This window comes from Salmo trutta, chromosome 30, assembly GCF_901001165.1.
Source record: "Salmo trutta chromosome 30, fSalTru1.1, whole genome shotgun sequence".
Taxonomy (NCBI): Eukaryota; Metazoa; Chordata; class Actinopteri; order Salmoniformes; family Salmonidae; genus Salmo; species Salmo trutta.
The window spans coordinates 392,398-408,543 of record NC_042986.1 but is presented as its reverse complement, the minus strand read 5'-3'; the positions used below and the strand labels follow the sequence as shown (position 1 = coordinate 408,543).

The 16,146-nt window shown below is 41.1% G+C and overlaps 1 protein-coding gene across 1 annotated transcript; it reads right to left on the bottom strand.

Moving 5' to 3' along the window:
* On the bottom strand, positions 1–12,915 carry LOC115168924 (large neutral amino acids transporter small subunit 1-like). The gene is made up of 12 exons (XM_029724447.1): positions 12,687–12,915; positions 11,481–11,878; positions 11,176–11,347; positions 10,684–10,809; positions 8,628–8,733; positions 6,499–6,543; positions 6,001–6,124; positions 5,560–5,663; positions 5,314–5,410; positions 4,526–4,675; positions 2,615–2,789; positions 1–2,212 (listed from the first exon to the last, which is right to left on the bottom strand). The coding sequence occupies exons 1-12, from the start codon at positions 12,763–12,765 to the stop codon at positions 2,103–2,105; spliced, it is 1,686 nt and encodes a 561-aa protein (XP_029580307.1). The 5' UTR covers positions 12,766–12,915; the 3' UTR covers positions 1–2,102.
* Between the last annotated feature and the right edge of the window lie 3,231 nt (positions 12,916–16,146).

The window sequence follows — 16,146 nt, the reverse complement described above, 5'->3', positions numbered from 1 at the left end:
TTTTGAACAAAAATAGTTTAATGGTACATGTACATACCCGTCATGGTCACTGACATTTAAGTCACAATAGCTGACAGAGGTACAATTGTTTCTTCCGATTCAAATAATAAAAAGTATTTTACCATAACATTCAATACATTCAAAGGCTTTACCGTACATAATACGCAAGACTTTGTACACACCTGAACTATGTTGTGCGGTGCATTTTGGGCCACAAAAATATGAAGGTACCCCGACAGTTTCTCCTTCATGCTGTCAGTCATGAATATACTCTTACAAGACAAAGATATCAGTAATCTATTTAAACGTCCCTATTCCCTATACTTCCTTGTTTACTCTATCTGTAAACTCTGTGCCTGTCAAGTTACTTCACGGTTTGTGCTTTCTGTAAGTGCAGTGACCTATTGTGCTATTGTCCCTACTTTCCTAGCAATTCAAGAATTCAATGAGGAAAATATTTTTTTATAATAATAGGAGCAGTTAACATTCTATACTGCATTGTGTCCCTAATTCAGTAACATGTACATGTTTGTGCTAATATTTTGTGCCTCCAGAATTTCATTAAGGCTCTATTCCACCCATATCACGGAAATGTAGTGCTAAAGCCCAACAAAAATGTAAAGGCAATGTTCCCGTATTGGCAGAGATGGCATTCATGGTAAACTCTGGATATGTCGGCTCAATCAGAAATTACCTTCACATTTCTAATGCTAAATGTGTAATGCGTCAGCGATACGGATTGTATAGTGCCCTTAGGTGTTTTGTTTGTTTGTTTTTTGGCTTGAACTGGCTTGGGGTCAGAAAAGGTTTAGACTGGGGTAGGGAAAGCTGATCTTAGATCTGTACTTGCAGTAATCGCTCATTCGAAGAGAAAAGACCCTTCAATATCCACTTATGATGCTCACAACATGACAAAAGTATACATCAGTAGCAAAATTGTCATGTTGGCTGAATGTTGATAATCACATTTCTGGCATGGTATCTGTACAAGCAATAAAAAAACATTTATCAAATGTAATCGCGAATATAATGGTAATAAAATGTATGGAAACCGGTAGCAAGTTGAGACAAAGAAAATTGACAGGCTTAATGCCATATTCATAACTGCTGGCATAAAACCATGACATAAAACAATGTTTACGAAGATTTCATAAAGGCATGGTTTGACATGCCTTTATGTATACAGGGCATTGGGTATCAATACAAGCAACTGACTTGTGTGACAATCTTAAGGCAACACATCAGAACAGATATCATATCAGAAATCCACTTTGCACAAATGTGCTTCGAATAGTAATCTGTCAAATAAATTAGTTAATGATTTGAAAATGTTTCAAAGTGAATTTGAGAATGGGAAATAACTATGTGTTCCAAACAATGGATTTAAAACTGATTGTAGCAATACAGTGCACAAAACAATTTACAATTAAAATTGTAACATCTATATCATGAGTGCAATCATGTCAAAGGGAAAATAAGGTAGTTTACAGAATGTGTGGTATGAGTTACCTGAATAAATTAATGGGTTTATCATAGATTTATGGCCCTTGTTCAATCAACTTAGGTAACCAGTAGCTAGTTCCTTCAACTACACTGAGTTAAAGACATACCGTCAGTTAAAGTGGGGGTTAATAGTTACATAATTCAAAAGTCAAAATATGCAATTATCTTTAGTTAGATGAAGACCATTTTAAGACAAAGCAGGCTATTGTACGCATTATCAAAGATGCTTGGATAATTGTCTAGAGAACATACCAACACATATGACTTTTGTTAATAGAAATACATTTTCCAAATATTTGTTTTTAGCTTAATTCAGGCCTATTGCAAACTGTGCAAAATAGGTTAAAACATATGAAAAGTAAAAAAGGTTAGTTTAGGAAAAATTTGAAAAAGTTCGAAAGAAAACTATATGACTGAAAAGTGGAATTGAATTGCTGGAGAGAGTACAAAGAGACAATACAGTAAGAAAATGCATGTAAAATACAAAATATGTACACCGAAGCAATTCGCATAAACCCCTACTTTACCAAGAGTCATGGAACTCTGTAACAAAAGCAACAATGAGTGTAAACATGTAATGTTCCAACTAAAACATTGACTCAGTCATCCTTGGTTGTTTCGACTTCTTCAGCTACTTCAGCTGACTCCTTCTCTTCACGTTCTTCTGGAACGGACATAAAAATCTTCTGGCAGAACAGAGTAAAGATCTCTGAAAATAGAAAAACACCCATTTCACATGAGTTATTTTCTGGTAGTCTAAAACTGAAGGCCACATTTAATTTGCAGGAATGGAAAGATTGCATGTAGAAACGTGTAAATGTGACTATTTTAAATTGCCTTAACCTGTATGATTGTTTTTCTTTCAAACCCTTATTTACTTTGTATGTTCAATTTAATTTGGGTTTAAACATGCAAACTTTGCATTTGAGTAAAAACTTCATACAAATCTATTTGAGTGGATATTAACCTTAGACACAAAACAGCTTGTTACTATACGTGCAAAAACAAAAATGCCATTTGCAACAAAATAAAAAACAGGAACAAAATCTCCGGCCTTAACTTTGCAGTACTGTACATACAGACAGAAGAGTTAAATGTATATCCAGCTCACCTAAGATCTTCTTTACAATGTGGGGCTTCTTCCACTTGTACCCCAGAAGATAGGCGGGGATACCAGTGAGGATGATCCCACTGCCTATCAGGCACTCGAAGGGAGCTGCCCAGAAGGACACCACAATCATGAAGACACAGCCCAGCACAAACACCACAGGGACCACCAACCAAATCTGCCAGGGAAAATAAGATAGGATTCATGTACACAAACCCAATGGTTACTGGATGAAACAAAAATGAGCTCAGCTTCATATCACTTCAAATGTTCTATCGCACTGTGGATGGAAAAATGTATTCGACTTCCTTCGGGAACATAATATTTTAATTGAGTAGGACCAGGGCCGGTCCTTGCCATTCTACCGCCATAGGTGAGGCCAAAAAATGCCACCCCCCAAAAAACTAGAATAGTTCCAGTAAGCAAAATTAAGTTGAAAATGCATGTAAAAGACGTATTTTCCAGACATTCAATTTAGTTTCTGAATGAAAGGTGAAAAGTCTTTTGGTTTAAAATGCATATTTTCTGGACGTAAAAAAACGTATTTTCCGGATGTTGAAATTAGGTTCCTTTTCAGTTCTGAATGAAAGTTGAAAATACTTATTTTCCGGATGATGAAAGTACTTATTTTACAGACATTGAAAATATGTATTTTCCGGACGTTGAAATCAAGCTAATTGTTGGTTCTGAATGAAAGTTGAAAATCATGAATTTGTAGACGTCTATGTTTGGGTCAAATCAAGACATTTATGATTGGTTCAGACTTGGTCCGGACCGGACCAAAAACCAATGTCCGTGGATGTGGAAATCAAGGCCAGTCCAGAACAGCACCAAAAAAAGAAGTCCAAAAGGTATTGGCATTCCTGATGCCTGTGACTAATCAATTTGGCTATTTAAGCTCTAAATATATACCCAACTTTATCAGGAGTTATCGCGAGCCTATTTGCAAGCCTGTGGTTACACAGTGTGAAATGCAGAAATATTTTCTTTTTCACTATGATCAGCTTTTCAAAAATGGACAGATTCAAACTTGAAACCACTGACAATGGTTTGAACCTCCTGGACAACAGTTGTGATTGTCCATTATATATTGTTCATTTCTCTTTGACCTGTCCTGTTTTTATGATATTTTGTTTGATAACATGACAGCACATTTTTTATTTGATTGAGTGCAATTTAGGTTAGGCTATTTGATCGGAGAAACCTGCTTGATGTAAAAAGTGTCCATCTCATTACATTGTCATACATTTTATCTCCAGCTGCAGAAAAGGCCACATACTCTTTCTACCATATCCTATATCTGCTACATGATTTATGTTAGATAATTGTTTTTGATGGAACGTTGGTGGAGCGCTGCAGAGATGCGTCTCTCCAACAGCACGCTGGAGAGGCATGCTGGGAATGGACAAGCAAAATATATCGTGCACCTTCCTTTGACAAAGTGTGTACTGCATATCGAAGGGCGGCATCAGCATTTACCCAAAAAGCCCATATGTCACTGGTTGAGAGAAACTGTCATTGTTTTTGGGCAGAATTATGTGAGGTTTTATGTGTTGTTGTTGGAGGTGCGTCTTCTTCAGTTTAGCTGTCGATCCGCCTAATCCTGCCTAATGACGTAGCCGGCCGTGAGTAGGGCCATAAGACATATGCCCTGTTCAATACTTTTGAAATGCACTTATCTGACATAACATAACTGGTGAAAGAAATGTATAGAAAATCTGGTGTACACCAATCCAGCCATGTCAGATCAGTGATTACTTCAAGGTAGGGATGAAGGAAGGATGCATTTGAAGAGTATTCAAACCATAACCTGAGCCTCCCAATGAGCAAAATTGATTGAATTATGTATTTTCTAAGTTTTTGAAATGTATTTTCAACTTCTTGTGGTCATAGAGCTGTGTACAGTAACAGTACCTTGATGGGCCTCCTGAGCTCTGGCTTAGTCCAGCGGAGCCACAGCAAGCCGGCGATCGCCATGCCCACACACAGCCAGGTAAAGAAGCTGAACAGGTTGATGACCGAGAAGATGTCCTTGGACAGGGCATAAAGCATGGACAGGAAACACTGCAGGAAGAGGAATCATATATAGACATTGGGCTCATGTATTAACCCGAATTCCTCATTTCATTTTGTGATAGCTAATTGCGTTCTCCAGCTGCATAAGTACGTAGACTATACATTTGCATTTACTTTACACGTTTACTCCACACCCAACTTTCTTTCAGTGAAAGGTTACCATTAAAATGCAGTAAATGTACCACTTTATTGATACAATTTTTTTATTGCAATGGAAATAACTGCTATTCAGTTACTATGGAAGATATTTAGATGTGCTGTATCTACCTTCCGGAGACACCTGAAACCCCACCTCTTTAAGGAATACCTGGGATAGGATAAAGTAATCCTTCTAACCCCCCCACCCCCTTAAAAGATTTAGATGCACTATTGTAAAGTGGTTGTTCCACTGGATATCATAAGGTGAATGCACCAATTTGTAAGTCGCTCTGGATAAGAGCGTCTGCTATGTGACTTAAATGTAAATGTAAATGTAATGTACAAACTAATAATCTGTGCCAGATTGACTTGAGTAGATTACTATGATTATAGCTTTGCCCAATTCTGGGTTCTGAAATGTAAAATTCTGTTTAACCAAGGATGGCATTACATTTGAGATCAATTCAGGGACCAATGGCAGTACTCACTGTGAAAATTAGGGAGGGCACTGGGGTGAAGAGGTCAGTGTGGACCAATCCCAGTGCAGCAGGGAGCTGACCCTCTCGAGCGCCAGCATAAAACAGCCTATAAGAAGAGGCAGACGAACCCTGATGATTGAGTGTTCTGGAGTTGTGCAGCATTTTGATAAAATCTCTAGGCTTTAATTAAAGTATGAAAGGACAATTAAAAACACACACTCTGTCAAGATATCTGTGTGTTGATTAGATACAGACCGTGCCGAGGTGAACAGGCTTCCGTTGACAGCTCCAAAGCAGGACAGGCCCACGAAGACAGGGATGAGCCAGGACATCACACCAAGATGGTATTCCCCAAAGATCTGCAATGGGAAAGCACTACCATTGAATACTCTCATTCCAATTCAACATCTCAATGTCCCGTGTGGCTCAGTTGGTAGAGCATGGTGTTTGCAACGCCAGGGTTGTGGGTTTGATTCCCACGGGGGACCAGTACGGAAAAAAATGTATGAAATGTATGCATTCACTACTGTAAGTCGCTCTGGATAAGAGCGTCTGCTAAAATGTAAATGTATTATCTTTACCATTATTATGCTGTCTGTTACATTTTTGTTAGCAAAATAAATGGCAGGAACTAAGGTAATATGAGCTCACTATTTTCCTGCTCCAAAACGTGATCTTTAATAAAGCCATCCTTACCACAGCTACTGCCTCGGACTCAACCATCACACTCGGGGGGATAGTGGTGAAATAGGCCAGGTTGGTCAGTACGTACACCACAGTCACAATGGGCATGGAGATAATGATGGACAGGGGCAGGTTTCTGGAAACAAGGTCATCAATTAAAGATCATGTCATTGGGGGCACTCATAATGTGCCAGCCAATCACATTTGAGGTTCAGAGTCAACAGTGTGATTTGATCTAATATTGTGTTCAAATTCATGCAATTTTATGACTGTATTCAATGTGATTACATGAGTGTGATATTTGATAAATACTGAATATTAGATTAGTAGTACTGTGATTTGTCTTGCGATCTAAAATGCACCATGGTTCATCCCATGCTTCATCACCTCCATACAGTCAATCAAGTGCAATTAAACCCAATCAAAATGGATAATCATACACATATTGACAGGGTAGTTATGTTAACTCTGTACAATCCTCAACAAAACCTTTAATCACACATAAGTCACCTCTCTGGATTGATCATTTCCTCTGTCACGTAATTCAAGTAATTCCTAAAGGAGAGGAAACAACATGATGCATTATATTCCAACATATACAGTTGAAGTCGGAAGTTTACATACACCTCAGTCAAATACATTTAAACTCAGTTTTTCACAATTCCTGACATTTAATCCTAGTAAAAATGTCCTGTCTTAAGTCAGTTAGGATCACCACTTTATTTAAAGAATATGAAATGTCAGAATAGTAGTAGAGAGAGTGATTTATTGCAGCTTTTATTTCTTTCATCACATTCCCAGTGGGTCAGACGTTTACATACACTCAGTTAGTATTTGGTAGCATCGCCTTTAAATTGTTTAACTTGAGTCAAACGTTTGGGTAGCCTTCCAGAAGCTTCCCACAAGTTGGGTGAATTTTGTCCCATTCCTCCTGACAGAGCTGGTGTAACTGAGGCAGCTTGGTAGGCCTCCTTGCTCGCACACACTTTTTCAGCTCTGCCCACAAATGTTCTATAGGATTGAGGTCAGGGCTTTGTGATGGCCACTCCAATACCTTGACTTTGTTGTCCTTAAGCCATTATGCCACAACTTTGGAATTATGCTTGGGGTCATTGTCCATTTGGAAGACCCATTTGCGACCAAGCTTTAACTTCCTGACTGATGTCTTGAGATGTTGCTTCAATATATCCACAATTGTCCTACCTCATGATGCCATCTATTTTGTGAAGTGCAGCAGTCCCTCCTGCAGCAAAGCACCCCAACAACATGATGCTGCCACCCCATGCTTCACTGTTGGGATGGTGTTCTTCAGCTTGCAAGCGTCCCTCTTTTTCCTTGAAACATAACGATGGTCATTATGGCCGAACAATTACATTTTTATTTCATCAGACCAGAGGACATTTCTCCAAAAAGTACGATCTTTGTCCACATATGCAGTTGCAAACCGTAGTCTGGCTTTTTTATGGCGGTTTTGAAGCAGTGGCTTCTTCCTTGCTGAGCGGCTTTTCAGGTTATGTCGATATAGGACTTGTTTTACTGTGGATATAGATACATTGTACCTGTTTTCTCCAGCATCTTCACAAGGTCCTTTGCTGTTGTTCTGGGATTGATTTGCACTTTTCGCACCAAAGTGCGTTCATCTCTATGGGGCAGGACGTGTCTCCTTCCTGAGCGGTATGATGGCTGCGTGGTCCAATGGTGTTTATACTTGCGTACTATTATTTGTACAGATGAACATGGTACCTTCAGGCGTACCAAGGATGAACCAGACTTGTGGAGGTCTACAATGTTTTTCTGAGGTCTTGGCTGATTTCTTTTGATTTTCCCATGTCAAGTTTGAAGGTAGGCTTTGAAATACATCCACAGGTACATCTCCAATTGACTCAAATGATGTCAATTAGCCTATCAGAAGCTTCTAAAGCCATGACATCATTATCTGGAATTTTCCAAGCTGTTTAAAGGCACAGTCAACTTATTGTATGTAAACTTCTGACCAACTGGAATTGTGATATAGTGAGTTATAAGTGAAATAATCTGTCTGTAATCAACTGTTGGAAAAATTACTTGTGTCATGCACAAAGTAGATGTCCTAACCGACTTGCCAAAGCTATAGTTTGTTAACAAGAAATTTGTGGAGTGGTTGAAAAACTAGTTTTAATGACTCCAATCTAAGTGTATGTAAACTTCCGAAGTCAACTGTACATTACAGCATCTAATATTAGATCCGTTTAGATTAGTAGCATAGCATCAACCTTCTATAGGCTACACACTGGAATTACATCTATAACAAGCATCCCGTGATCAGTTTGTGTCCACATTCTGATTGTGTAGGTAGACAGTCAAAACACATGCTGTCACTGTTGTCACAATGTAATAGACATGTTTTTAATACCATGTGTAGATGCATTGAACCCTGGATCAATTGTGATTAGATCATCTTGATTAACGAAAGTCATATGATAATACCAGGGTCGTATTCACCACGCACAAAATAGAAGCAAACGGAAGCAAACTATTTGAAATTGTCCAATAAGAAGTGCTTGTTTACACTTTCCATTGCATATGGCTTTTTTTTTAATGTTGGAACCTAATACGACTCAGGTGTAAATGTGCCCTATGTGGTGTTGCAAAGGCCTTACCAGCCACCAAAAGCAAAGAGTCCACTGTATAGAGCCAACACAATGTTGTCGACTCCCCATTTGCTGCCTTCAAATGCTAATTCTGGTGTCAGGTATGGCACATCACCTGTTTAGACAGACAAGAAAGCAGCATTAGATGTCACTACTTGGCAAAAGGGACTGACTCCAATGAACAATGAACTGAGAATATAAACAGTATATTAAATGCATGGACGTTTGCTGCATGGAATATGGTGGACACACACGTGTACACACGCACAAGTGAGCGTTTTATTATGAAGCCATATAAAGTCACAATTGTTGTGATGATTTGGCCCAATATGTTTTGCCTTTGCACACTTGCTATGTATGACTACATTTGACTGATAGAGATGACATTTTTTTTTACATAGGCTGCACCCTCCAAACACCTAAACCTGGGTTAGTCCATCTGCCATTGATGCGCTGAGAATATAATAATGTTTGGGAGTTGACATTTTAAAATGAGGAGGGAGACCTTTTTGATGATAACAAACATCTATCCACTCAATTATTCACATAATATCCAGGCCAGTGAAAAGCCTACTATAGAGGCCTACATCCGAAAGGGAACATGCTGTCAGGATTGGAAAATGGAAAATGTTTGTTTTCTAATCCATTGTCTTGTCTACCTGTTCATTGTATTTGTAAATGACAGCGCTTCCATTTTAGTTGTAAATGACAGCGCTTCCATTGCTAGGATTGCCATAGAAGCACTGCTTAGTATACTGTACCTCTCTCTCTCTCTCTCTGCCCCTCTGTCTTTCTAGCTCTCTCTCGTCCCTGAACAAGCAGAAGGGTGCATACCTTGGAAGAGTTTAGTCCTTATTGACCATGTTGGAATAAATGAACGTAATCTCTAGAGGCAAATAATGAGACTTCTATGAGTTGTGGCTATTTGTGGTCATCCAGGCCTATATCAAAGGTGCAGTGGCGATAAGATGAAGAGGGTTTACAACACTGCAAAACGGCAATCTCATCAAGATTTCTTTTAAATAGTTGTGTTGATTTTGAACTCAAGATAATCTACATGCCAAATTATCCGCCCAAGCGGTAAGATCATTTATCTTTGGCAAATATTTACTTTGCTTATTTTCAAGCATATATTGGGAGAAAAGTGGGGTAAAATATACTAACTTGCTTTGTAACAGAAACCACATGTCCTTGACTCCTAAAATGATAAATTTGGGTTCAATGACACATTGACATATTAAAAGTGAAGAGGGGAGCTGGACCCCATCTTAGAGTAGTATGCACTGGTGATTGCTGATCTCTCTATCACTGCTCTCTTGTGTGCACAGTATATCTGTACAATGTAAAGCTATGAGTCTTGCCTTCACCTTGTCCTGTCTCTCCGACTCTAGAATCTACATGAGAGGTAGAAGATGCTAGAGAGAGAACTAAAACAGACACCCCTTCTTTTCAGATGGCAGAGCGTTCATATATCCCCGTCCTCCACTCTAGTCTTAAGAATCTTTAGAGCACAGCACAAGGAACAAGCTCATTGGCTAGTTATTTTTTTAAATATAATTTTTTATTTTTCTCTGCATTGTTGGGAATGGATTTGGGAACAGCATTTCACTGTTAGTCTACACCTGTTGTTTACAAAGCATGTGACAAATAAGATTTGATTGATTGATTTGTTTTAGTTTCCATGGCAACCATATGTGCAGCACCAAGGTAGCCGGTGTGGTCATGTGGCAGCGGGACCAGATGTAGTAGGGAGAAAAGGGTGGCTGCACAATGTATCATCGATGGGTGGGTTGTCTTTAAATACAAAGCTGTTTTGCTAGGAATTCATGAGGGTGCAGATGGTTTAGCTATATCGCAGACAGTAGGCTATGAAATTTCAAAATAATTTGCAGCTTCACTTTAGTATTTTATTAAGAGATGGTTGCAAAAACACTGGATAATACACATGACTAGCTGAGCCGTGGTGAAATATGTATAACAAGCACCTATAGACAGGATGTGTCAGACGTGTGTCTGACTTACCCACAGACACCGGTACATGTGTGCACTGGGTGTGTGAACTTACCGGTTCCGATCTGAATGAAGCCGAAGACGATGATGATGATCAGGGCCAGGAGCTTGGACGCAGTGAACAAGTCCTGGACCTTGGTGGCAGCCCGCACGCTGATGCAGTTCACAAAGGTCAACGATGCTGACCGAGGGAAACACCGGGTAGAACATGATTGACCCTCAAATGTAAATTGCATATGTTTGTTTTTTATTAATGTAATTTGTTATTTAAAAATAAATATACAGCAGAAGTGAGAGAACATCAGTGGGGGAAAACAGTCCCTTAAAAAAGACAAGGGAGGCCAGCAAAATAGTAATTGAGTGAATACAGAAGTAGTAGCGGTAAACAAATATTAAATCATGCAGCTGGCTAAGAAACACCTGTTTGGTTGATGTGTGTTGCAGTACGTGTCAGTATTTGTATAGTTCACTAATAATATTTTTAAAAGTATTATTTCTGCAATGTACAGGCCACCCTGATTCCGGAGGTAGAGATGGTTATACTCACTGAGGCAGAGACAAGCGATGAGCTTGGCGGCACTATCGGGCACACTGCAATTTGGGTAGAGGGGTTTTAGCAGGTAGGTGGCGAACACCAGCGACACCACGTACTGGGAGGACGGCCTGATGATCAGCATCTCCACCCACAGTTTGAGGAAGGCGGCCAGCTCACCGTACACCTACAATACAACTTTATTTGTCCAGCTGCAAACAACAGAGTTTTGGCTTCTGCTTGTTTCTCAAGCCCCGCAGATAGCACACAGACACACACAAACACAACCCCCAATACAACCACCCCACCCCCACACACACCTCCAGGATGTAGGTGTAGTCTCCGCCCGACTTGGTAATGGTGGTACCGAGCTCGGCATAACATAGGGCGCCCATGGTGGACACCACGCCACACACGGCCCACACCACTAGCGAAAGACCGGTCGAGCCCGCCTCCTTAACCACCCCGGTGGGTGTGATGAAGATGCCCGAGCCGATGATGGTGCCAATGATCATGCCCACACCGTTAAAGAGCGTGATGCTGCGCTTCAGTTCAATCTTGCCGCCTGCCACCTTGGCTGGGATGGAGGCCTCTGCGGTAGGGGTGGTGGCTTCCATTGCGTTGGCAGCCGTAGGGGTAGGGGTGGATGGGGAGGCAAGCTTGAATGGAGGCTTGTCCAGCGACGGAGTCTGGTCAGGGTTGTCCGGAGCCGCCTCAGCTGCAGGAGGAGGGGGAAAGGTTGAGGGAGGGGAGGGGGTGACAGGGTGGGAAAGAGGGGGACAGGGTAGAGTTCATGAAAAGGGATTGCTGGCACTCTCCAATCGATGATAGTTCAGGAGTTGAGCAGCACATTGACTTTACATGGCCCTGTATTGTAAATAGACTGAACAGACAGGGAAGGAATTGATAAGCTATGCCATGAAGGGAAAGTAGGATGATGCAAGCACCATGACTTCTATTGGATGCTTATGAAAATCTGTGGTTTATAATACAGATGCCATCAGATGAATGCCAAGTTGACTAATACCACTCCAGTGTATCTTCGAACCTGTTTACCAAGACAGACTAGATCTCATTAATGCATTAATGCAGAAATGTTGAGTGTTTGTCTGTGTGTGTATGTATATATGTGTGTGTGTGTGTGTGTATGTATGTATATATATATATATATATATGTATGTATGTGTGTGTGTGTGTGTGTATAAGCGCTGTCATAGGCCTTTCAGACAGATCAATTTCACAAGTCAAAACATATCCCCACTCTTAACCTCTCAGTAGCCCTGCAGCAAATCACAACATTAGAAAACCCTAGCTAGCCCTCATACCACCTCAAGATAGCTGTGCCTGAAAGCTGTGCATGACCAAATACATATACAGTACATGAACATCCATATTTAAATGCATGCATTGCTACACCAGATTATGCAGTAGCCTGAGCATCTGATGCAACTCTGCACCTTGTGGTATCTAGGCTAGGCCTAGATGTGTGTGTGTTTGTGTGTGTTGTGCTGGAGCGGTGTACCTACCCTCCATCTTCTCCTGGCCCTCAGTTGCCGTCTTCAAGTTCTCCTGGCTGCTCCATGGTTTCAGCTCCGGCTCTGCCATCCTGTTGTTCGTTTAGCCCCCTTATCTCTTTTACCCTTCCTTTTTTGCTCTCTTCCTCCTAGCTAGGCTTCCCTTAGAGTCTCTCTTTCTCACACACACCCTCCCTCTGTTTCTCTCCTCCTCCCTCTTTTTCTCCTGCACACTCTATCTCTTGTCCCGCTTGTCTCCCTCTCTCCAGTGTGATAGTGAGTGCAGGAGAGGTAGCAGCAGACCTAGTGTGGTGCCTGATGTGGTGATGGTGATGCTGCCACCTAGCCTACGCCCACTTCTGATGAATGATGGGAGAGATGGAGAGCTCAGCAAGAGAGGGGGGAACTCGGTCATTGTCAGCTTATGGAGGGACTGCAGCCACGTGACAAATCTTTTTGTGCCGTGTGTGAGGCAACGATGTGTGTGTGGCTGTGTGCTTTGATGCGAGCGTGACACACGGACAAAGAATGCAAAAAGCTCCGACACTCCACCTAGTGGCCATGACAGGGAAGTCCATTGTCTTTGTTCTCTCTCCCATGCAGAACGATGACAGGGGGAATAGAATGGGTCATATAGAATGCATCAAATCTAATTTGATGAAGTTTAAAGCCCCAAAAAGCCATCTTGGATGTCACTTTCCAAATATTTACAGAGAGTACCGCATTTCCCTTGGGATACAATCCTTCCAGGAGGATACCCTTTGACCACCATTAGGCCTAATTAATGACTGCAAGTCACACTATCCAATAACGATTCTATGGAAGTAACTACAACTTTTTAGCCCTCATATCTGGATATGTGTGATTGAATATGAAGTTGAAACCCTGCATGGCTGTCATCAACTTATGTATCTGACGTATCTCCACTAGATGGCACTCTTACATATGCATATGGGAGAGATAAAGTGATTATGGCTTGTGATTTCTTGCTGCCCATTCCTGTTAGCTACATATAGAACATTTGTTCTAAGCTGACTGCACAAGTGTTCTTGCAAACCAGTAGTGCATTTTCATAAAAGTGCATTCTGAGAATGAGCCATGTTCTTTTAATGCGCTAGTATTACTTGCATACCTATCACACTGCCAAAGGTGACTTGTGAGTACCAAGCTCCGATCCATGACGGAACATCTCATCTACAGATGGTAATGCATGGACAGGTTGCATAACATAAAAGGTAAAGGTGATAAGGATTAATCTATTAAACCAATATATCTCAAATAAGGAAAATAAGGAAATTACTGTACATGACACCTTATCGACATATCCAAGATGTCTTTAGCAGGAACCCAGCACCTCGCCTCGTATGGCTTTCAACTCGAGGTCTGCCCCTTTGGGTAGAGTCTCCCCGGTTCATTGGTCCTTTTCCCATCTCCAGAGTCCTGAGTTCCACTGCTGTCCTTCTTGTGTTACCCCGTACCCTCTATATTCACCCTACCTTCCATGTGTCTAGGATTAAGCCTGTGTCTGCCCAATGCAGTAGCAGGGAGCAGGGCTCCAGCAACAGTCCGCTCATCAATGATACCTGAAGTTGGTCTTGAGAATAGCCGCCCTGGCTCTTCTCCAGGTACGTCAACAGCGGCGGACAAACACCTGGGCTGAGGGAATGTTGACCTCCTGCTCTTGTTCAGGGAAGACTTGAGGCTGACACCCCATGGAGCACTCGAAAGGGGAAAGTCCCGTGGCAGAACTGGGAAGAGTGTTCCGGGCATACTCCACCCAGACCAGTTGACGGCTCCAGGTAGTGGGGTTGGTTGAGACCAGGCCCCTTAACTTCTTTGGGATAGGGGGCAGTATTTTCACGGCCGGATAAAAAACGTACCCGATTTAATCTGTTTATTACTCCTGCCCAGAAACTAGAATATGCATATAATTAGTAGATTTGGATAGAAAACACTCCAAAGTTTCTAAAACTGTTTGAATGGTGTCTGTGAGTATAACAGAACTCATATGGCAGGCCAAAACCTGAGAAGATTCCAAACAGGAAGCACCCTCTCTGACCATTTCTTGGCCTTCTTTATTCTCTTTATTGATAACAGAGTATCTCTGCTGTAACGTGACACTTTCTAAGGCTCCCATAGGCTCTCAGAAGGCGCCAGAACGTTGAATGATGACTGTGCAGTCCATGGCTAAAAAACAGTAGCGCATTTGGATAGTGGTCGATCTGAGAACAATGAGACGGGTGCGCGTGTGCACATGAAGAGTCCATTTTAGATTATCAGTCTTTGAACGAAAACAACGACTCCCGGTCGGAATATTATCGCTATTTTACGAGAAAAATCGCATAAAAATTGATTTTAAACAGCGTTTGACATGCTTCGAAGTACGGTAATGGAATATTTAAAAAAAAATTGTCACGATACGCGTCCGCGCGTCACCCTTCGTTACCCTTCGGATAGTGTCTTGAACGCACGAACAAAAAGCCGCTATTTGGATATAACTATGGATTATTTGGAACCAAACCAACATTTGTTGTTGAAGTAGAAGTCCTGGGAGTGCATTCTGATGAAGAACAGCAAAGGTAATCCAATTTTTCTTATAGTAAATCTGAGTTTGGTGAGTACCAAACTTGGTGGGTGTCAAAATAGCTAGCCTGTGATGGCGAGCTATCTACTCAGAATATTGCAAAATGTGCTTTCACCGAAAAGCTATTTTAAAATCGGACACCGCGATTGCATAAAGGAGTTCTGTATCTATAATTCTTAAAATAATTGTTATGTTTTTTGTGAACGTTTATCGTGAGTAATTTAGTAAATTTACCGGAAAGTTCGGTGGGAATGCTAGTTCTGAACGTCACATGCTAATGTAAAAAGCTGTTTTTTGATATAAATATGAACTTGATTGAACAAAACATGCATGTATTGTATAACATAATGTCCTAGGAGTGTCATCTGATGAAGATCATCAAAGGTTAGTGCTGCATTTAGCTGTGGTTTTGGTTTTTGTGACATTATATGCTAGCTTGAAAAATGGGTGTCTGATTATTTCTGGCTGGGTACTCTGCTGACATAATCTAATGTTTTGCTTTCGTTGTAAAGCCTTTTTGAAATCGGACAGTGTGGTTAAATAAAATAGAGTCTTGTCTTTAAAATGCTGTAAAATAGTCATATGTTTGAAAAATGGAAGTTTTCGGATTTTCGAGGAGTTTGTATTTCGCGCCACGCCTTATCATTGGATATTGGAGCGGTGTTCCGCTAGCGGAACGTCTAGATGTAAGAGGTTATTAATAAACATTGTAAGACTCCAACCATCTGCCTCCTGTGTCTGCATTTGGGTCTCGCCTTGTGCCTGGATAGTACGAACTGGCCATGACAGACCCAGCAGACTTGGACCAGCTCCTCCAAGCTGTCTCCCTGCAGGGAGCCACCATTGGGAGACATCAGGAGTTGCTACAGGGCCTTTTGGAAGGGCTCA

What these genes read in the sequence shown, in the direction of transcription:
- LOC115168924 (XM_029724447.1), bottom strand. Translation starts at nt 12,765, where the DNA reads ATGGCAGAGCCGGAGCTGAAACCATGGAGCAGCCAGGAGAACTTGAAG. An exon ending in GAAATGATCAATCCAGAGAG is followed by an intron (nt 6,125 to 6,498) that starts GTGACTTATGTG and finishes CCTTGTTTCCAG; the next exon opens with AAACCTGCCCCTGTCCATCA. An exon ending in AGCTCAGGAGGCCCATCAAG is followed by an intron (nt 2,790 to 4,525) that starts GTACTGTTACTG and finishes TTTCCCTGGCAG; the next exon opens with ATTTGGTTGGTGGTCCCTGT.